Here is a 21,988-nt window from a genome sequence, read left to right as displayed (position 1 = left end):
AAGAAAAGGAAGGCCTCTTTCGGTGCTCTGCAGTTTCATTTTGCATAACTGCACAAAACGCTCCATAGCCCCACACCCACCCTACACGTCGCAAACGGCCACTAGATTTCCTTTCACCTTCAGCGTAGGCGCAGAAAAAGCTTGAGAGAATTGAAGCGCTGGCTAGCCTGCGGGTGTCCAGGGCAGAATCTGTGCATCCGAGGACTGTGTCAGAGCGGGTCAGTCTGTGCATCTCAGGACTGTGGTGGGTGACACTCTGCAATCTGGGACTTAGGTCTCTTGTAGTGCGTTTGCGAGTTGTGAGAGGCCAGAGCAGTCCTCCTGACCCGAGATGCGCTCGTGGGGCTTCGTAGCACGCGATCCCTTTAAGACTGGATGAGTGACCTCAGCCGCGCGCTCCGGCCCCGCCCCCGCCAGCGGCGCTCCGAATGCGCAGGCGCGTCGCGGCGGTACTCGGCGGGGCTCGGGACGCGCCAGGCGGCGAAGGTACCGGGCTGCGGCGCCTTCTGCTCCACTCGCAGTCGCCAGCGCTATGGGCTCCTGAGGTACCCGGGCGGCGGGATGCTCGGGATGAGCTGGGACCCGGAGGGCTGCGCCTCGGGGAGAGCCCCACGCTGAGGGCTCCTCGCAGGAGGAAGGGACGTACAGGCCCCCGCGCGGCCCGTGGGTGTGCCCGCTCTGCCAGCGTGGCGGGGCCCTGAGAGTAACCGGACCTGCCCGTGGGGGAGCAGGGGTGGGCGGCGCGGGGCCCGGCCTCTTACTGGTGGGACTGTGAGCACCGCGGTGGGTGTGCTGCATCCAGCCTGGCACTACTGAACAGGATGGGGAAGCGTCCATCCGTCCCTGATGCGGTGGCCTTGACCTGGCCGGGTGGTCGACCCTCGAGGCGGTACAACTTACATGGGGACGTGTGTGTGTGTGTGTGTGTGTGTGTGTGTGTGTGTGTGTGTGTGTATGCATGCGTGTGTGTGTGTGTGCATGCGTATGTGTGTGTACGCGCCTTGCACACAGGTCAGTAGATTTGGAGGGGGACAAATAGGAATCCGGGGCCCCCAGGATGTTGGTGTTCAAAGGAACCCTAGAGATTGGTTTGAATTTGTGCGTCCGACCTGTGTGTTATGCATGTTTTCCTGGGCACGCCCTTGGACACCTTGCTTGGATAGGACTCCAGTGCTAAGGGTCTGCAAGGCATGGGAGTCTGGGGGATGGGCCTGGATTTCTGGGAGACTGTATGAGGCCGGACACCTCATCCCTTGCAGGCCTCTGTGGGGCAAAGCAGGTGTCTGCCTGCCTGATACCTGTGTGTGAGGTGAAGGACCATATATTATTCATCTGATTGCCAGGTGCTGTATGTTAGGAGAGAAGTAGCAATCTGTGCCCTGGAGGCTAATGCTGCAGACTCAGCCAGCACACATACACAGTCAGACATACAGACACACATAACAGCAGCCCCAGCGGAGGTGCAGGTCTTAGAAGTTTGGCTTTCTTTCCTTTTTTCTTTTGTTTGTTTTGTTTTTCAAGGCAGGATTTCTCTGTGTAACCTTGGCTGTCCTGGAACTTGCTCTGTAAACCTGGCTGGTCTCAAACTCAAGAGATCCACCTGCTTCTTCCTCCTGAGACCTGGAATTAAAGGTGCTGCCACCACCTCCCAGCTGAGGTTTGGCTTTCTTGATAGGCTGTTTGCACCATCCCTTCCTGTGTCAACAAGTTTGGTGGGCCCTTGGGCTCTGCACATTCTGTGTTGTGCCAGAGTTGGAAGGGTGGGGGAACCCCAGAAGCCAGGCTGGTGTTCACCAGGACACAGATTCCATGATCCAGGCATCTAGGAACTCTCTCTCAGGTAGTTGGACAGAACTAGACTTGGAAATAAATAACCACAGGGATTCCAGAAACACAAGACAAAGGCAGAGTTGTGCAGAGGTGGGTTTAGTGCTAGGTGTGGGGAGGGGGAACAGGCCAGCAAAAAAGACTTCAGCACAAAGGGACTGTTGAGCTCAAGCTGGGTGACTGACATTCCTCAGGGGCTTTTTGCTTTTCATGTATGTTTTCCCAGTTCATTCTCACAGTAGCTGTGTGAGTAAAGTATTGTTCATAGTTGTGGACGAGGAAACTGAGGCAGCGGGTGTTGGGAGGAATTAGTGACTCACTTGTCAGTGTGATACTAGTAAGCTCTGGTGGAATCCATCATCCTTGAGTCAGGAACTGTGTCTTGCCAAGTTGTCTTGTAACTTACTGAGCATCTACTGTATACCAGGCTCAGGGCTATCTCCATTCCCTGCTGTGCTCATTCTCTCCTTGAGGTCCCTGGAGTAGAACATGGAGGAGGGACAGGACCTGCTACCTGCCTCCAGAGGCTCCCAGTCTGCTGAAGAGGTGGACCTAGATGGTGACCCCATTGTCTAGTTGTGAGTGGAAAGGCTCTAAATATTCCCCAGGGGCTGCCCTTGTGCAGTCCTGGGGAATGGGTTGTAAATTGCTCCCAGGGTGGTGGGGTTGTACTAGGAAAGAGTAGAAGAACTTCTAGAGCAGAAGGATGTGGCCAGCTTGTCCTCGTTCAGGGCACTAACTGAGTTCTATGGACCTGGACTCTTGTCTAGGGGGCTGCTTTCTCCCACACACTCTCTCTCTCTGTCGTGTGTACTAAGTCGGGGCTCAGGCACTCTAGGCAGGCAGTGTGCCGCTGAGGCATGTCTTCAACTCCCTCCCATTCTCTGTCCATGAGGTTTTGCTCCTATTTGCTGGCTGGCCTGCCCGCCCAGTCCTCTCCCCAAGAGGGGCTCAGTGCTATTTCTAGTCCCTGCTGTGCTCATTTCTCTTTGTATGATCCCTGGAGTAGAAACTGCTAGGCAAGGCAGGGTACAGCCCTTTATTGTTTTGAAAGTGAGTAGTAGCAAATGAGACTGGGGATTTGGTGTGGGTGCTGGGAGACCTGGAGCTGGGCTCCCAGAGTTCTACATGGGGTCTGCCCCAGGACCTTGGCCGAGGCTTTTGGGGCAGCAAATACTTACTGTCTCCTGTGTGCCCTGGATTTGCTGGCTATTGGCCACCAGGGCAGTAAGGTCAGAGTCCTGGGTTGTACCCCTGTCAAAGGCTGTGGTTGGCTGAGGTAGCCCAGCTTGTAAATAATACATTTGAGACAGTGCCCTACCTGTGGTAGCAAGAGGGCTCTAAAGGGGCCCAGAGGACAGTAGGAACAACAGCCTGTTTCTTGAGCACAGACTGTGTGTCTGGCACAGTTCAAAGTGTTTCTGAGAATGATCTTTCATCATCCACTATTGGCTGAGGTGGGGCTCACCTTTCAGAGCACAGGTCAGTTGATCCATCTCAGATTCTTATTCTTCCCCTCTAACAGGGGGTATGCTGAAGGACTAGGGGTTCTAGTAGTTTGGTACTGAGGAAGAAGGGGAGGGCTCTAGGTAATAGAAACCCCAAGCAAACTGATGTGCCTCCCCTCTCGGAGAGTTTTGATTTGGTCCTGGTGTGGTCAACAAAGAGCCTTTGAAAGTTTGAGAGGAAGTGACACGCAGAGCCCTGTGTTATGAGGCCATATCATCACCCTGCATCTTGCTTCCTTCATTCTGGCAAATACTCCACGATGACCTGCCTCCTTCCTGTTTGCTACCCCTTTGGTCCCTGGCTTTATTTTAGTCTTTGCTTCTGTTTTTCTTTTGCATCTTCTGGGCTGGAGGTTACTGGGTCCAGGCCAGGCCTCTGAACCTTCCCTTGAAACATTGCCTGCTCTGCTCTCTGTCATTTGGCAACACTGAACAACTTATGTGTTTGTTTTGTGTTTGAGACATGTATTCCAGGCAGAACTTGAATTGACTGTATGACTGATGACTTGAATTCTGATCCCTCTTTACCTCCAATGCCTAGGATTACAGGCATGTGCCATCTGCCCAGTGTATGCAGTACTTTACCTGCTGAGCCAGCCCTGGACTTGTTTTCCTAAGTATTGGGCTACTGACTGACCCTGGTCTCCTGGGGTCATAGCTTCTCGTGTCACAGATCTCAAATGCCCCTGGGAGGTATGGCCTGTCACTCACTGTCCATGCTTGGATCACTCAGCTCTATGACCATAGGCAGAAAGGAGCAGTAGGGAGAGCCAATATTGGGGTCAGGCAAGTGGGGTGAAGCTGTGGGTCTTTGAGCTCTGAGAAGACTTGCCTGCTCTATTTTGCTAGGGGCCAGACTGGCTGGCATTTGATGCAGTGACTTGCCAGTCCTCCCAGAGTCTGAGGAATTAAACCTCATCCCTTCCCTGGGCAAAGGCTGTGAGATTGTACATGCCCTACCTCTGAAGCACAGCTGTGTGAGGAGATGGGGCTGACGAGCTGTGAGCATGAAAGTTCAGGGAGGATGCCAAGCTGAGTGCCCTAGGATAGGCAGTTGAGAGTTCAGGAATCTGGGCCAACAAGATGGCTCAGTGGGTAAAAGTGCTTGCTGTGCAAGGCTGATGACCCAACTTTGATCCCTAGAGGCTATGGTGGAAGGAAAGCACCAACTCCTAAAAATTGTTCACTGACAATCACATGTGCACTGTGGCACTCCTGTGTCCATATTCACACACACACACACACACACACACACCATAAACCATACAGACACACACCACACACACACCATACACACACACATCATACACACACACTACACACAGACACCATACACACACATGCCACACATACACATACCCCATACACACACTATACACACATACACTACACACACCATACACACATGCCACACATACACAGATACCATATACACACACACTACACACACACACCCCATATACACACACATACCATACACACACACTATATACACACCACACACACCATACACACACGTACATTGTACACATACACCACACATACATATACACACTACATACTACACACACACACACTCTAATAGTAATAATAAAACTAAAGTTTAAAATTAGAGACTTCATAGATGCATTGAAAATGGTCAGTGAGAGCAGGAAAGAGGGAGCTAATGAGCTGAGCAGTTCTGGTGACCTGAAAAAAGAATTAGGAATTGCAGGTTAAATTCTTGCTTTAATTAGCACTGTGCCCTTGGGCAGGTTGCTTACCAGGTATAATTCATATTTTTAAAAATTAAGGGAGCTGGGCATGGTGGCACATGGGTTTAATCCCACACTCTGGAGGAAGGAAAGGATAAAGCAGATGGATAGCTCTGTGAGTTCTAGGCCAGCCTGGTCTATATAGCAAGTTCCAGGACAGCCAGTGCTGCATAATGAGACTTTGTTTTATTGAGATAATTATTTGTCTCAGACTATAAAGCAATAAATAGATAAGATTAAGATGGTGGTATTGTTGTACCTTATGTAATCCTACTACTTGGAAGGTTGAGGCAGGAAGAGGAGGTCAAGGGCAGCCCGGGGAAGGACAGCTGCAGTTTGCCTCATCTGTAGACTACAAGTACTGATAGCATAGGCATTATAGGGCTGTTGTGACCCAGGGTTTGTATTAGTGCAGGGCATGCATGTGATAGCTGGAGGGCAGCCTTGGGTGTTCCTCATTCACTTTGTTTTTACCACAAGGTTTCTCACTTGGGCCTGGGGCTCTCTAATCAGGCTAGGTAGGTTGGCAGGGAGCCCCAGGGACTTGCCTGTCCCTGCCCCTCCAGTCTAGAATAACAAGTGTTTTACATAGGTGCTGGGGATCAAACTCAGGTCCTCAGGTTTGTGTGGCTAGTATTTTACCAACTTTGCTATCTTTTCTGTTCTTACCAGATTTTGCTGTTTCCTTGCAAGCCATTTAATTTCTTGAGGCATCCTGTGTGTCAGGAAGTATGTGGGGAGCTGCATCCAGCTAGGGAGAGAGACATCAGCTACAGGGCTTGGACAGATGCTTTTCTGATGAGGTGACAGTTATGATGTCAACATTTGGAAAAGTGGAGAAAGTAAGCTTCAGGCAGAGTGGCAGCTTATACAATGATCTGAATTGATATCACAAAGCCAACCCTACGGCCCTGCAAACTGGCATAGCCTTACAAATCAGTACCTAGTAGGACTGTCATGCTGGTTCACTGTAGGTGGCCTCTCAGAGGCCAGAAAGGGAAGAAATAGAGTTGGGAGCACCATGGAGGAATCTGGGTGAACCCCTGCTTTTAGGTTTTCTCCTGATTCCTCTTGGGCTGTTACCACTCTGTGGAGTGTGGGGTAGATGTCTTGCCCAGCACACACCGAGAAGTCATTGGCAGCATTTGTTTTTAAGAGCTATTAATTTTTATTTTGTGTGTATGTGTGTATGCCTGAATATGTGCATGTGTACCACATACCCAGGGAGGTCAAAAACTGGTATTGGATCCTCAGGAACTGGCGTTACAGATCATTGTGGGCTGCCATGAGGGTGCTGGGAATTGAGCCTGGGTCCTCTGCAAGAGCAGCCAGTGCTCTTAACCACTGAGCCATCTCTTCAGCCTCTAACCAGATGTATTCTCATCAGCCACTACTGGAACTCAGGTTTTCAGAGCCACATGCAGAGGGTGTGGAGGAGCAGGACTTAGCCCAAGCACTCAGGCAGCATTTGCTCATATCCCTAGCTGCTGCTGGGATAATGTGGTCCCATCTGTAGCTGGAGAGCAACATAGCCAGCTGGCATGCAGCTTCCAGAAGGCATCTTCCTGCCTTCGGTGTCTCACTATCTGACATGAAGCCTGCACTGAGTAGGTGCTGAGATAGTTTTGAGTGAGTGAATGGAACAGTGTATGGTTAATGGTGCTGCCATTCAAGATTATCCTTGAAGTATTGTGGCTTCTCTATGGTGATCAGGATAGGTTGTCTTGTTAGTTTCCTTGACTTAACTTACGGTTTTTTTTTTTTTTTTTTTTTTTTTTTTTTTTGGAGATGGGTCTTGCTACATGGCCCTGGCTGTCCTGGAACTCATTATATAGACCAGGCTGGCCTTATACTCACAGAGATTCATCTGCCTCTGCTTCCAGAGTGCTGGATTAAAGGCATGCACTACCATGCCCTATGATTTATTTCATTTACTCAACAATTTTATTTGTTTATTTATTTTAGACCTGGAACTCTCTACATTGACTAAGCTGGCCTTGGATTCACAGAGATCTACCTGTCTCTGCCTCCCAAGGGCTGGCATTAAAAGTGTATATCACAATGCCTGGTTTATTTCTTTGTTTGAGGCAAGATGCCATGTAGCCCAGGCTGGCTCAGAGCTCCTGATCTTCTTGCCTTCACCCGTGAGTGCTGGTCTGCACCACCATGCTCTGCTCAGTACAGGACTGTCTGTTAGCACTGAGGTTGCATCACTGAGCCCAGCAGTGCCAAGTATCCGCCTACAGGGGTGAGGGAGATCTCAGGCTTGTAAGAAGGCAGGAAACATAGCAGACACCCCTTTTTCCTTGTCTGGGGTGGGAACTGGAGGGGGAAGATCCCACCCAGACAGCCTTTGTGCCAGACCCTGCATCATTTCTAGCTCTCTCTCCTGTGTGTTAGTCACACACAGAGGTGAGCGCTGACTTAGCTGGAAGGTCTACAGTGTGGATCTGCAGTGTGCTGTAGCCCGTGCCCTGCTGGTGCTAGTGGAGTAGCTCCTGCTGATTAAAGCCACTCTGGGCCACACCTCCCTATAAAAGAAGGAATTGCTGTTGAGTTTGATGTTCATTCTAGGTAGGAGCTTACACTGCCTCACTGTTTACCGAGCGTGGGGTCATAGCATTTGCCTAGGGTGTTACGAAGTTGGCCACAGGTAGAGAAGAGTGATGATGGTCCTGGTGCTTAGCTTGAAGTTCTGTGGGGATGATGAGGTCTTCTCCAGCCTTGGCATGAATGGTGGACAGGGCATTGGCAGAGCTAGAAACTGGAGTGACCTTAGGCAGGCCACTTACTATTTCTAAGCTTTACTTCACAGTGGCTTCTTAACCCTCTGCCCACCTCCCTGTGCCAGGTGGGTTCCCAGGTCAGAAAGCCTGGTCACCAGGATGAGGGTTATGAAGAAGGATGTATGTACACCTGTTGTTACTGTCACAACCTGAAGTATGAAGAGTGATCTTGGGAAGACTGTTTCTCTTGCTGAGACTAGCGAGTTCTTTACCTGGGTGTCATGGCCTATCCCAAGATGGCTAGTGTCCCCCCACTCCCAGGTAATTGCATCTGTCACTATGAAAGGGATTTTCATATCAAATGGCTTCCCTACCCTGAGTGACATATAGTACCTGTATTTTTCTCCTGGTGAACCACTATGGGCAAGCTGCACCAGGAGAGGCCATGTCCTGTGGCAAATGGCTGAGGACTGCAAGGTACAACTGTTCTCCAAGGCCCATGGGTCACGTGTAGAAAAGTTCTGAAGGTGCTGCTATAGCCTTTGGTTTGCATCTCTGTTTATCTCCTGTGAGCAGAAGTGGGGGATACCTGCAACACCTATGCGGTTGTCTGCATAGCACGGTGATGGGTGTTGTCAGAGGTATGGTGTTAATCGTTAATATTGGCATATAATTTCCCTGAATCCATCCTCAATATGATTTGTGTAGGGCTTCACAAATTGCACTGCCCAGTGGCCTTGGCCCTGGGAATCATATTCTTACTCTGTGGATGGAGAGGCTGACACTGAGGGCGAATTGTGGTCCTAGAAATTCTGGCTCTTCCTGGCCTGACCTGAGTGTCCACCAGTGTTGCTCTCCCCAGATAGCTCGTAGCCTCCTGGGAAAACCTGGCATACCTAATTGCCAGAGATAGGAAATGTATAATGAGGGCCTTGGTTGATCTGGGGGCAGGGAACCCAGGAGGCAGCAGCAGTCTGCTCTGCCTGGGTGGGCTGATAGGCAATGAAGCCAAAACTGTGTTGAGAGTAGATCATGGCATTTGGAGAAGGGAGGACCTTCAGACAGTGGGGCCACATGGAGCATACACAGAGGCCTGGAGCACAAGCAGGTGACATAGCAGTGAGGTAGAATGAGCCTTCCTGGATGGTTTGGGTTCTGCCTCACCGCCAGGAAGGCGTTGTGTGATTCGTTTGAGTATCACAATGTGGTTTAAGGTAGCAGGAATGTGACAATCGGGATTTGTCTCTGCTGAATCTTTGCTGTGTGAAGCAGCCACCTTAGTGCAGTTAGGGAGCCTTGATGTCTCTGTGGGATTAGGGCCTGTGTGTGCAGAAAGCTGGGCTCTCTGGCCCTCTCTGGCAGAGGTTTCTCCCACCTAGCTGGGGGCAGGGAGCTGGGCCTGATTTGGGGATGAGGAGGAAGCCCTGTTCTGCTGGTTACATGTCCTCATTCTCAGGGAGGACACTTGGATTCCAGCCTGAGACTGCCTCCATCCTCCATGACTGGCTGGCTAAAGAGTGATGTTTAGGTAGGGTGGCTGTTGGGTATGTGAGTTATGTAACATTAATGGACCAGGAGCAGGCAGGTGAATGTCTTGTAATTTCAATGTTTGCATGACTGTGATGTCCCCACAGATTTGGTAGGAGGTGTGATGAGGGGTGCTTTTCTCTCATTTGGGAACGCTAGACTGGAAGCTAGAGACCCTCAGTTCTCTGTCTCACTCCTCCTTATCAGACATACCTGATACCCTTCATTCAGAGACATCAGTTACAGCTCGGTGTCTTGGTGATCCATATCTGTCCATGAGGACATCAGAGCTGGAGCTGGGAAGGGATGACACTCAAGGTCTAGACTTTCTGTTCTTCCTTTTTAGCAATACTAGGGATAGACCCTGGAGCCTATGCATTGCCAGGCAAGGAAGGGTTCTATCACTGAACTAACTACACCCCCAGTCCTGGGTCTCCCCTTTTATGTGTGAGTTCATGGGCAGACAATTGAGCAAGTTGGGTCTGATCTAGGTCCAGTGTCATCCCCTCACTCAGAGCTCTGTTTGTTGAAAACTGAGCTTTTCGCTGCCATTTCTTTCTCCACCACCTCAAGTGTCGTTCCCAATGCCAAGATTCGTTTCCTAGGCAAACAACTTAAGTGTACTCCACCTCTGTCTCCACTTGCCTAAAAGGTTCATTTCTGAACTGCCAGATGCTGCATGAGGAATTAGCCTACAGAAGTGTTACCATGTGAGAGGAGTGATCAGTTTACATGGTCAGGCATTGCTGTCGCTTTTGAAATAGCTGAAGATCGGACTCAACCTCAGTATTTGTTTACAGGGAGACACACACACAAAAAAACTATAGCCTGTTCTGTGTAGTCACAGCAGAGGTGATAAGGGTGTAGGGACTGTAGCAGATAAACCACCAAATGAAAGCATAGGTGGAGGGCACTGTGTCAGACCCCTTTGTGAAACAAAGGAAGTATCCTGAATGTAGAGGGTCTCTGGGAAGCAATGCCTCTGGGATGGATGTGCTGGCACTGTCATTTCTTGCTGAATATTCTGTGTGCCTTCTTCCACCTTCGAGGAACAGGGGCTGGAGAACCTGCCTAAAGCTGGCTTCAAACTCTTAGCTAGAGCAGCTTTCCCTCCTCAGCTTCCTGAAAGTCACCAAGCCTGGTTCCCTGTGCATTTGGGATGGCTGAAACATGTGAATGGTATATCCTTTGCAGAAAATCAAACAGGTTTAATTGAACTCTCTCTGGCTCAGTGCAGGAGGCCACCCCTTCACAGGCAGCCAGGCTCACTTAGGCCCCGACCTCATCCAATAAAAATACACACCTAGTTTTCACAGAAGGGTCTAAGGAGGAGAGGAGGGTAAATGGAACCTTAGTAAATGGGACCTCTGACTCCCCAACTGCTGTTGGGGGGACGTTGTCACTTTAAACCCCTGCTTTGGTCACTCAGCTCTCTGGGCAGCTAAAGCCCTGGGTGTCCCAGACCCCTCCTTGGGTAGCTCCTCAAGCTGTGCTTGCTTGAGAAGCTTCTTTTTACACTACTGGTGTCACTGGGGCTCAGCCTCCATGCCTGTGCTTATCCAGCTCCTGGGCTACTCTCCTTCCCTCTGCACTGCTCTCTGTCCCTCCTACAGCCTGTTTATCCACCCCCCCCCACTGCTGTCACGTGGTACTTTTTCCATTGAGTCCCAGGTGCTGAGCTCAGTACCTGGGACTCATTCTGCCTGGTTTGAGCGTCTGGTGCTTGGCAGTGCAAGTCTCTAGCCTGACTTTTCCCACCATGTGTCAGTGAGGCCATCCAGCTTTGTAGAACAGTCCTTTGTTCCTTTTCACTGCCCTTAATGTGTCCACCGGCTGCATTTTACACTGTTTGTGTAGCCTTCCCCAGGCTTCTAGGCTGGGGCCTCTTCCGCTCTTGTCTTGAGCCCCATGCACACTCTGTGGTGGTTATGTACCAGGGTGGGCTGCCCTCTCACTACACGTTTGAGAATGGGGTTAATTGGTTGGGGTTTGCCACCTACAGATCCTGGACTAAAGTGAGACTTCTGCTGACAGCATCTTAGGGAACAGGCACCTGCATCCATCTTTGCATAGGCAGCCTGCTCCTACAAGGCCATGGGAATATTGGGGTTCCAGATTCCAAAGCCATGTGCTCAGTGCTAAATGGGATATATGCTAGTTGGCATTTTAGAGAGGCTCCAAAGCTCAGCCTAGAGGCTGCACATTGATCTACTGATGTTCTCAGTGTGGAAGAGAACTGAGTAACCACAGCTCAGCCTGGTACTATTAAAAACAAAAGCACTGAATTTGCTGGGCATGATGGTGCATGCCCTTAATCCCAGCACTCTGGAGGTAGAGGCAGGCAGATCAGAAACAGCCTGCCTTTCGTACATAGACAGTTCTGGGTTAGTCAAGGCTACATAGTGAGACTCTGTCTTAAGGAAACCAACAATAAAACCAAAAGGGCTGGAGAGACGGCTTGGTGGTTTAGAGCACTTACTTGCTGCTCTTGCAGAGGACCAGGGTTCCATTACCAGCACCTAACCTGGAGCTCACAACCATCCTAACTCCAGTTCCAGGGGATCCATTTCCCTCTTGTGATTCCACAGGCACTAGATGTGCATGTGGAACACAGACATAACATGCAGGCAAAACATTCGCAGACATACAATCAAATACACTTTAAAAAGTAAATGAAACAACACACTACTGAGGAAGCCCAAAGCAAAAGGTAATCCCCTGCAGAAGGATGTGGACTCCTCTACTGTTGCCTTTTGCTTCAACATTCCAACCCCCAAGCTGCAGCGGGCCCAGGTTGGGTAAGTTTTTCTTCCCTGCTTCAGACTTTAGTGGGAGTGTGGGCTGGGAGAAGGGGTGGTGTGGAGCCTTCACAGTGGCCTGTCTGGGAATGGCTTGTGGGGAGGTGGACCCCTCTCCTGTTGTGAAGCATGTGACCTTTTTCAGAAGGCTTGACAGGCAAAACTGCCAGCTGCTGGATAGCCAGTCTTTCCTCTAATCCCCTCTGGAGAAGGGCCAGTCTGTGGCTGTTGTCTGGCTCTGGTGTGGGTCCCTTTCACTCCAAAGGCAGCACTGGAGGTGATCAAGTCACCCCCAGAGGCCCAAGGGTTCCACATTCCCAGGCTCTAGGCACAGGAGCAGGGAGCCCCTATGGAGAGGGGAAGAGGCATGTAAAAATGGCTGCTCCTCCAGGGGATATAACAAGCAAGAACAAAACTCTCTGTCAGGGTGTATATATTCACATTCCAGAGACGTGCTGCCCACCTGTTGCCAGTGCAGCCTGGCCTGTGGGAGGCAGCTGCCTGAGCAGCCATTCCATGGCTACATCTTGTAAGGGTTCAGTTCTGAAATGAATGAACAAAATTAAGCATGTTGTGACTCATGCTTGTAAACCCAACACTCAGGCTGAGGCAGGGGGATTGACCTGAGTTCAAGCCAGCTTGGGCTATAGTGAGAGACCTCTTCACAAAAAAGGGGGGAGGTTGGGATGAAATGAGGCTGGAGGGAAGGCTAGGTTAAGAGTGCTTGATGCATGCACACCCTTGACGACCTGAGTTTGGGTCCCAGCACCCATTGAAGCTGGCTGTGGTCTCACATGCAGTTATAATCCTAGTGCTGGGGTGGGGGGGTCTGAGTCAGGAGGATTTCTGGGGTTGCTGACTACCAGCCTAAGCCCAAACACATGAACTCCGGGTGGGGGGGGGGAGGGAGGGAGAGAAGGAAGGGAGGGAGAGAGAGAGAGGGAGAGAGACTTTTCTTCAAAGGAATACCTGACACCCTCCTGGTCTCTGTTTACATTTGTGTAATACAGACACAGACACCACACACACACACACACACCACACATACAACAATTTGAAGAAAACCAGTGACCAGAGGTAGGGCCAATTAGAGCTCAGAGACTGGTAGGAATGTGACACCCTACCCTATACCCTGTGATGGGAGGAGATGGTGGCATTGAGACCAATAATAGTAATGGCAGTGCACACGGGACTTGTATCTTGTTCTTTCCTAGAAGTTCCTCTGATTTGGGTATGACCATGTGCCCTTAGTTCCAAGCAGGGAGTGACACATAGCTGGAGTGGCAGAGCTTGGAGTCAGGTATAGGTGATCTGGTTCCAGGGCTCAAGGATGAAGAAGGGCAATGTGAAGAGGGTGTCCTCAACAGGGACCAGCAGCCATGCCTTTTCCTAGAGTAGGCTGCAGATGTGGGATGTGTTGGGGGGAGGGGAAGTTGACTGTGGATTTTGGGGTATGGCATAGTTCATTGGCAGGGCCTGGTTGAATTTTATTCCAGACCCCCATTTTCCCACTGATTCTGTGCTCTCAAGCCTCTTCTGCTTGGATTCAGCTTCTTTGACTCTCAGGTATATGGTAGAGGACATGTTTGTTGTGTTGGCTACTCCTTGTCTTTTGAGTTGGTTTGCTCAAGTTTGCTTCCTTCTTTCCCATTAGCCACGGGTCCCAGACCCACCATGAGTTCTGCCCCTTTGTGATGGTGGCCCTGTAGGGGCTCTGCCTGGGCACTCAGGTCTGTCTGGGTGCTCTGACCAAATGAGCTCTATTTCACACATGGCCAGAAAGCCATATGTGGTCTTTCACACTGCCTTGCACTGTTCCTGGGTGAGGTCTTCTTGGCGCAAGCCTGCTCAGAAATCAAGAGGACACAGGCTGGTTCGACATCATTGCCATGCCATGTCTCCTGCCCCCAAATCAATGTTTAGCAGTTACATTCTAGCTCCTGCTCCCTTGCTGTCAGCCAGCTCTCAGGGCCATAGACCCTGCTCTCCTGGAGCTCCTCTCACTGGGAAGGCAGGTGCTAAGTGATCAAATAGCATCATAGTTGAAAAAGCTGTGAGAGAAAAGACCTGGTGATAGAGAGTGGCCACACGCAGGCAGTTGGAGACAGACTTCTTCAGTGAAAATGGCAGAACATTCCAGTCCCCAAGGCATGACCTTTGACCTCCTCTAGAAGGCGTCAATGTTGTCCTGGAGAAGGCAGGAGTGAGCCCATCTGTGGTCAGTATCCCTAACTCAGGAAACTTCCTTATTCCAAACTAGCTCTTTGCTTGAGTCCCAGCTGATGAAGGCATCTCTTTAGACTCACCTTCATGTGCCTGCCAGCCTGTGACAGTCCTTTGCTCTCCTTGGTGTGGCCTTTCCAGGCTGGAAGATGGATGTGACTCAGCTTCCATCCTCTGCCCTCTCCATACCCTCCCTCCAGCCAAACTGCAAAGCATCAGCCATGGGGAGGGTCCCAGTGACAGAGCCTGGTGACAGAGCTCACAGAGCAGGCTGGGTGGCTCCAATTCCAGGCTGTCCATTGCTCAGTTGTTCACACAGTTGCCTTTTCCATGTCCCTACTGCGTGCTTAGCATCATGTGGGTCTAGAGAAGTAGTGGATGTAGGAAACAGGAATGCAGGCCTTTGCACTGAGCAAGCCAGGTTCCACTGAAGTAGGCAGGCCTAGGGGTGGTGCTGATGTTTATGGAGAGCTAAGAGTTTGGGGGTCTTGTGACCATGAGAACCAGGGCAAAGGAGAAGCACTTGGACACTCAGACATGTGCTCACACATGTAGGGCGACAGGGTTTCTGCTGCTGATACTTAGGAGTCTGGGAAGGAGGCCAGAGACCTGAGTTGCTGGGGAGTCAAGACTGTAGCATACTCCTGACATTGCTGAGAAGACATAGAAGAGCTCAGGGGCTCCTCAGCCATGTCCCTGCTCCACCATGGTTGACTCTAGATCTTGTAGAAACCGTAGATCCTCCCCCTCAGTCAGCACCAGATTCATTTTCAGAAAAAAAAAAAAAATCAGACATGAATTGATGTGAGGCTAATTATAACTGTTAAAAAGATATTACCTAGGTGGGTGAGCTTTATTTTTGACACAGGAGTGCCATGCATGGGAAGTTTAGGGGGTTGCCTAGACTCCTGTGTGAATGTCAAACCATATGCAAGACTATAACCTATTTATTTATTTACTTATGTATTTAATTTTGTTGAAACATTCTCATATACCCCAGGCTGGCCTCAAACTCACTGTGTAACCAACACTAGTCTTAAACTTCTACCTCTACCTTTGTAGCTCTGGGATTACAGACATGAGCTACTATATCTGGTTTATATACTAGGGATGGAATCCAGGGTGTTGTGCACACTGAGCAACCATTCTACCCACTGAGCTATATCCCCAGCCCTATATCCTTTTGAAAGTGTGGTTGTTTCTAGTTTGCTAAGCTCCTTGGCTCAAAGGCCATGGCAATAGGACAGTCCACACTTTACTCTGTTCCCAAGATAAGAACCTGCTCACTTGTTCAGGTCCCTCAGGTGACAGCACACAGATTCCAGCTCTACTACCTGACTGGATCTGTGACAAAGTACCAGCTGGCCTCATCAGAGTTGCCCGCTGTGGGTGAATCCTGGATGGTGGGGTGACAGTACTCACTGGCAGGTGGGCCACTGGAGGGACCAAACAAGTGCTTGGCTTTACTCTGTATGATCTGTAGCCTGGGCCCAAGGGGTCTAAGGGACTTTTCTAGGAGAAATAAGGACAGGGACCTCTGCAGAAAGATGAACTACATCAGTGACCCTTGTTCGCTGTAACTTGTATACTTTTATCAGCAGTGGAACCCCTAAATTTGCCATGCTTTTGATCCTAGCACTTGGGAGGCAGAAATAGGTAGATCTCTAAGTTGCAGGGTAGCCAAGGCTATATAGTGAGACCCTATCTCAAAACGAAACAAATAAAAACTAAATGTGGGCTGTAAGATGACTCAGTGCGTAGAATTCTTTCTATTTCAACCATGAGGATTTGTGCTTGGTTCCCCATAAAAAAAGCCAGATGTGGCTGTGCATGCCAGTAACCCCAGCATAGGTGGGGCAAGATTGTTGGGCCTTGCTGTCAATCTAGCCAAAAAAGCAGTGAGCTCCCAGGCTCATCGAGGGACCTGTCCCAAGGGAATAAGGCAGAGAGTGATAGAAGATACCTGACACCCTTCTCTGGCCCTCCACATGTACACAAGGGTGTACACGTTAACAGCACATGTGCACAAATAGACAAAGATAAGAATATACAACTTTTCCTTCCCATTACATTATAAGACCCATTTGACGTAGAGGTCAGAAGACAAACTGAAATTGTCATGAGTTTTAAAGTTGGTGTCACTGATGGTCAAGCTTGTGGCTTCTGGGCAGCTGAGCTTTAGTGTGTTGGGGCAAGCCTCTGGAAGGCCTGGCTCTGCCATTCCAGTTCCTATGCCTAGTTGTCATGGCTGCCTTCCCTGACGAAGCTCCCTGCCCTGTACATGCACAGCACTGGGCAGTACTTCTTCCTTGGCTCTTCTCAAATCAGGTTACTCACTGTCCACTCAGACCCTGACTGTGTAAAGGGATCGTCAGGGGGAGCATTCCCATTTCCTCTCCCAGTCAGATGTTTTTTATAAACCAGGCAAGACATTTGCTTCAAAGTCTCTAACACAACTCAGATTTGCTGGGAATTTTTGTAATCAGAACATTCTAGTTCATATGATCTTAGAATTTTAGATTTAAAAACTGTTTTGTTTTTTATTAAAAAAAAAAAGTCAATGCCAGATGCAGCTTTGGTCACAAACCCTACACCAGAAGAGCCTTCCATGCTTGTGGGTTCTGACATGGAGGCTGCTGGCACTGAGTCCAGCCCCAGTTTCCCTATCATTAGGTTTGGCCACTCAGATTGCTTTTCTGCAAGGTAAGGAGACAGTCTCTCCCTTGGGTGTTTCCACGCTCACTCAGTCTCCGCTTTTGTGGAAGTTTTGCGAAGGTTTTCAGGTCTTGTCTAGTGGGTGTTTCATTATGGAAAATTCCTTACATGCTGAAGAGCCTGTCTCTCCTGCCCCACAGGGCCTCAGCAGTCCTCTGAATGATCTTCCTCCATCTTTCTCTCTTCCCTTAACAAATGACCTCAGGATGGATGCTGTGCTCAGGCTCTAGAGGCGGGGGGGGGGGGGCAGCAGGGTTTTTCCCCCTTTTTGAGTCAGTCTCATGTAGCTCAATCTGGCCTTGAACTTGCTAAATAGCAGGGGATGATGTTGAACTCTGCTCCCTTTCCTCTGTCTCCCAAGTGCTGGGATTGCTGTACACTGCCATCTGTTTCTGTGTGGTGCTGGGGGTGGGGGTGGTAAACTCACTACTTCAGGCATGCTAAATAAGCGCTTCAACTAAGCTTACTCCAGTCCAGAGGACAGACCCTTCCAACACAGGACACAGAGTTTAAGGCAGTGGGGATGGGTATGGAATATGGCACCATAATATTTTACCCATATAATATGCCAATATGTATCTCTACATGTTGGAGACTTTAAAAATCTATTTTGGGGCCAAAAAAGTGTCTCAATAGTTAAGAACACTTGTTTCTCCTGAAGAAGACCCAGATTCAGTTCCCAGCACCCTCCCATCTGTAACTTCAGTGTTGTTCCATCTTGTGGCCTCTGAAGGCACCAGATACACATGTGGTGACATTATATATATGCAGACAAAATACTCATATACATGAAATAAAATTTTAAAAATCTAAAAAGCAAATACAAAAACCAATGCTCTACTTGAAACAAATGGAGATCCATAGGAAGTTATAGACCAAGTATAAAAGGTACAGTGTTCCTTCTGTTGGCGATGTCCTTATTGGCTGTAGCATCAAAGCAGTTATAGAAGCAATTCACAGAGGGCAGCGTGATGGGAACCACACTGCAACACATCCTGGGTTCTGTATTGTCACTTGTGAGAGTGTGTGTGTCTGCCTGTAGTGCTGAGTGGTTTATCTCATGGATTTGTGGACCCGTCACTACTGTCAAGACCCCAGTTGTCTCATCACTGGAAGGACCCTGCCTGCACAGCACCCTTCTCGTTTCTGGCCTCTGCTTACTGCTCACCTGAGCTCTCCTTTATAGAGCTCTCTCTATAAATAGACCCAGACAGTTTCTGACTTTTGAAATTGCCTACTTTGATTAAGCATAACGCCCTCCAGGCAACCCCGTGCTGTGTATACTGATACTTTCCCTTTTTAAATTCTTTCCCTTGGCTAGGTTTCCAATACCAGGCACGATTTCTCTGTTTTTCAGCAGGTCGTAAGTTCAGTTAGAAAGCTGTTGGTTACTGCCACAGCATTCGTGCCGCTGCTGCATCCTCAGGGCCATGGTGTCATGCTGGTTGCTGTGGTCGCTCCTGGGTATTCTGTACGCTTGTATAATGACTTCATGTGCCATGAAAGCTAGTCCTTGAGGATGCTCTGGGTCTGTGTCTGAAGTGCATGGTGTCTTCAACAATAGAGGCCTAACTTCCACCTCTGGAGGACACCCACGGGCAGTAGTCACAGGCTGAATGTTTTAGGAGTCTCTGGAATAGCCCTGGCCAACAAACAGAGCTTCCGTGTCTAGTGTTGGGGTTTTATTTCTTTTTTAGACAGGATTTAGCCTTGGCTGTCCTGAAGCTCACTTTGTAGACTAGACTAGCCTTGAACTCAGAGAGCTGGGATTAAAGTGCTGCTACCACCACCACTAAGGCAGACTTTCTCTGCGGTCCAGACATCATGTGTTCCCCCCCCCCCCCAATCTTCACCCATTGACAGACATTTGGGCTATTCCCAGGTTTGTTTTTTTTTTTTTTTTTCTTTTCTTTTCTTTTTCCTTGAGACAGGGTTTCTCTGTGTAACAGCCCTGGCTGTCCCAGAACTCACTCTGTAGACCCAGCTGGCCTCGAACTCACTGAGATCTGCCTGCCTCTGCCTCCCAAGTTCTGGGATTAAAGGCTTGTGTGCCACCACCTGCATTATCTCGGGCTTCTTAAAGGAGAAAGGGTTTATACTGTAGTTCACAGTTCCTGTTCTAGTCCATCGTGGTGAGGAAGTCAGGGCATTAGGAACTTGAAGGTGCCGGTCAACATGACATCTTCAGTCTTGTGTATGCTTGTGCTCAGCTTGCTTTCTCCACTGTTAGGTCAGGATTTCTGCTTAGGGAACCGTGTCACCCACAGAAGACAGGCCTTCCTACCCTGATTAACATAGTCAAGATGATCCCTTACAGTCATGCTTAGATTAACATAGTTAAGATTATTCCCCCCCCCCCCAAGACAGGCTTAGACTTCTACCTTGCAGGTGATTCCAGATTTTGTCAAGTTGACAGTTAGTTCTAACCATCACAATGGTTGTGAACTCCTGAGCTCAAGTGATCTTTCTACCCCAGCTCCTGAGGGCTGGGATTGTGGGGCCAAACCATCTTCTGCTTTATCTTCATACCAGTGTGCCTGTGAGATGCAGTTTCTTTCCCTTCACACCAGCATTTGACATTGGCACTGTCTCATTTTGTAGTTTTGGGGTATCTCACTGTGGTTTTCATTTTTTTCTCTATTGTCTATTGATGTACTCACTGGCTTTGTGTCAATTTAGCCAAGTGCTCTTCATGTCTCTTGTCTCTTTTCAGATTGGGTGCTGTAGTTAAGCTTTTGACTGTTTTCTTCTGCCCAAGATGCTGGCAGTTCCCCAGGTTTGTGCTGCAGACAAACTGCCACTCTGCAGTGTAGCTTTCATAGTGTGAAGCTTTCACTTTTCTTTCTCCCCTTTCTTAATCAGGGAGTTGGAGTTCACTAAGAGAGATATTTTTAGCTGGGTGTGGTGGCACACGCCTTTGATCCGAGCTCTCAGGAGTCAGAGGCAGGTGGATTTTTGAGTTCAAGACCAGCCTGGTCTATAGAGTGAGTTCCAGAACATCCAAGGCTACCCAATCTTGAAAAATACACAGGTGACTCCCTCTCCCCTAAAAAAAAAAAAGAAAGAAAAAAAAAGGAGGAGGAGAAGGAAAGGAAGGGAGGAAGGAAAGAAGAAAGGAAGGAAGGAAGGAGGGAAGGAGGGAAGGAAGGAAGGAAGAAAAAGAAGAAGACAACCTGTTGGAGCAGTTGGAATTTTGAGCCTTGTCTTGTGTGCCCCTCCCACCTGGAAGAGCATGGCCGTATTTAAAGGGGCCAGAGGCCGTGTGAGTTAGAGGGAGCTGTGCCACCTGCAGTTGCCCCAGCCTCTGTCACCTATGTTTCCCCAAGGAGCAAGTGCTCCTTCCCAGGAAGACATCAGTCTGTCCTTGGCATGGAACAGTGGGATCCAGGATCTACTTCATTTTCAACCTCTGCACACACTGGAACAGTTTGTAAGCTTAGTATGTTTGGATTGGACTGCAGATGTTGGCAACTTCCATGTAGGTCTCAGGTCTGGGTGGAGGAGTTGTTACACTCTCCTTTTAAGGGGACTTGGGACTAAATGTTTGAGTGAGGGCATTTCTTTAACTGTTGTCTAAGAGAATGTTCTAGAAACCTTCAAATTGTTTGGTAGAGGCATTCCACATCTTTTTTTCTATTTCCAAGATGTAAATAATGTCACTTTAAAGTTGCCATGAGAGAAGAGAAAACAAACATGAGATACTATTTGGGTAACATGGTGGCAATTTAGGGGTATTTGTTCTTTTTTTACCCATCCCCACCTGTATCCTTTTAATGTGGGGTGACAGGCAGAGATGTTGATTTACAATGCAAACCTTTCTAAAGAAACATCTCAGGCACTAGCTTTCAACTTGGCAGCCGTGCCTACAGCAACTATTATTAGGTTGTCATAGTGTCTTTTTTTTCCAGAACTTGCCACCAGTCTTAAATATAGACACCTTCTTCGTTTTTGAGTTTCCCAATTTAGGTGCCTTCTCCATTTTTGAGTCTGGAATTTGTCTTTTAGTCGGGGGGGGGGGGGGTTTAGAGACTGTTTATGTGAAAGGAAAAGATCAATAGAAAGGGGTCTGCCTGGGCCCCAGTGCTCTGTAGGAGCTGACAGGTACATGTGGTGATGAGGTATCTGAGGGGAGCTGGGCAGGAGATGTAGGTGGACAGCAGGCAAGATGCAGCTAGATCATAGGGCAGGTGTGAGGCTTGGGGGAGTCTCCTGAGGGCATCGCTACAGTTTGGCCTGGATATCTGCTCCTGGACTTGAATGGACTGTGAGGTTTGTCACCTGGGCTGACAAGGAAGCTGGAGGTGCAAGCTTCAGTCTGGCCTCTTTCCCAGTGTCTATGATGTTTACTGTCTCGCCATTTGTCCTTCTCATCTGTGTGAGCACTGGTGCACAGTGAGTCGTGGCCAGAGTCCTTGGTTTGGGCACTTGGCCTTCCAGGTCACCTGATGGTGGATGACATTGACTCTTGTCAGTAGGTGGCAGCACTAAAGAGGCTGAAGTTCATGTGCTGTGAGCCAGTAAAGGGGGCACTTAGCCTCCTCCTCTCCAGCTGCTATAACAGAATACTGGAAACTGGCCTGTCTCTCACAGTTCTAGAGGCTGGGTGGTTGAGATCAGCTACTGACCGCACTGTCCAGTGAGATCCATTTCTAGTTCATAGGCAGTCAACTCTTCGTACTGTCTTCAAGTTGCAGGAAAGGCAAGGGGCATCATATAATGGTACTGGATCCCATTTGTGAGGGTTCCACCCTTCTGACCTAAGCACCCAAACCTCCTGATGCTGTCACTTTGGCAGTAGTCTGAGGCTTCAAACTCCTAAGAGCACATTCTGGATGATCCTGGAAAGCTTGCTCTTTGAAAGTGGCTCTGGTCTCTGGCCCAGCCTTGGCCTCCATTGGTAAACATCTTGG

At 49.2% G+C, this 21,988-nt stretch overlaps 1 protein-coding gene across 2 annotated transcripts in view; it reads left to right on the top strand.

Moving 5' to 3' along the window:
* The first annotated feature begins 413 nt into the window (after positions 1 to 413).
* Positions 414 to 21,988, top strand: part of Tmem184b (transmembrane protein 184B) — a 41,917-nt gene continuing 20,342 nt past the window's right edge. For both annotated transcript variants that reach the window (XM_051189376.1, XM_051189375.1), the window contains exon 1: positions 414 to 545. In XM_051189376.1, the coding sequence (XP_051045333.1) occupies positions 429 to 545 (117 nt within the window). In that variant the 5' untranslated portion in view covers positions 414 to 428. The remainder of the gene's footprint in view (positions 546 to 21,988) is intronic.

The sequence above is a fragment of the Phodopus roborovskii genome, unplaced genomic scaffold (assembly GCF_943737965.1).
Source record: "Phodopus roborovskii unplaced genomic scaffold, PHOROB, whole genome shotgun sequence".
Lineage (NCBI taxonomy): Eukaryota > Metazoa > Chordata > Mammalia > Rodentia > Cricetidae > Phodopus > Phodopus roborovskii.
The sequence above is the reverse complement of the archived record's forward strand: the minus strand, read 5'-3'. Positions and strand labels throughout refer to the sequence as shown.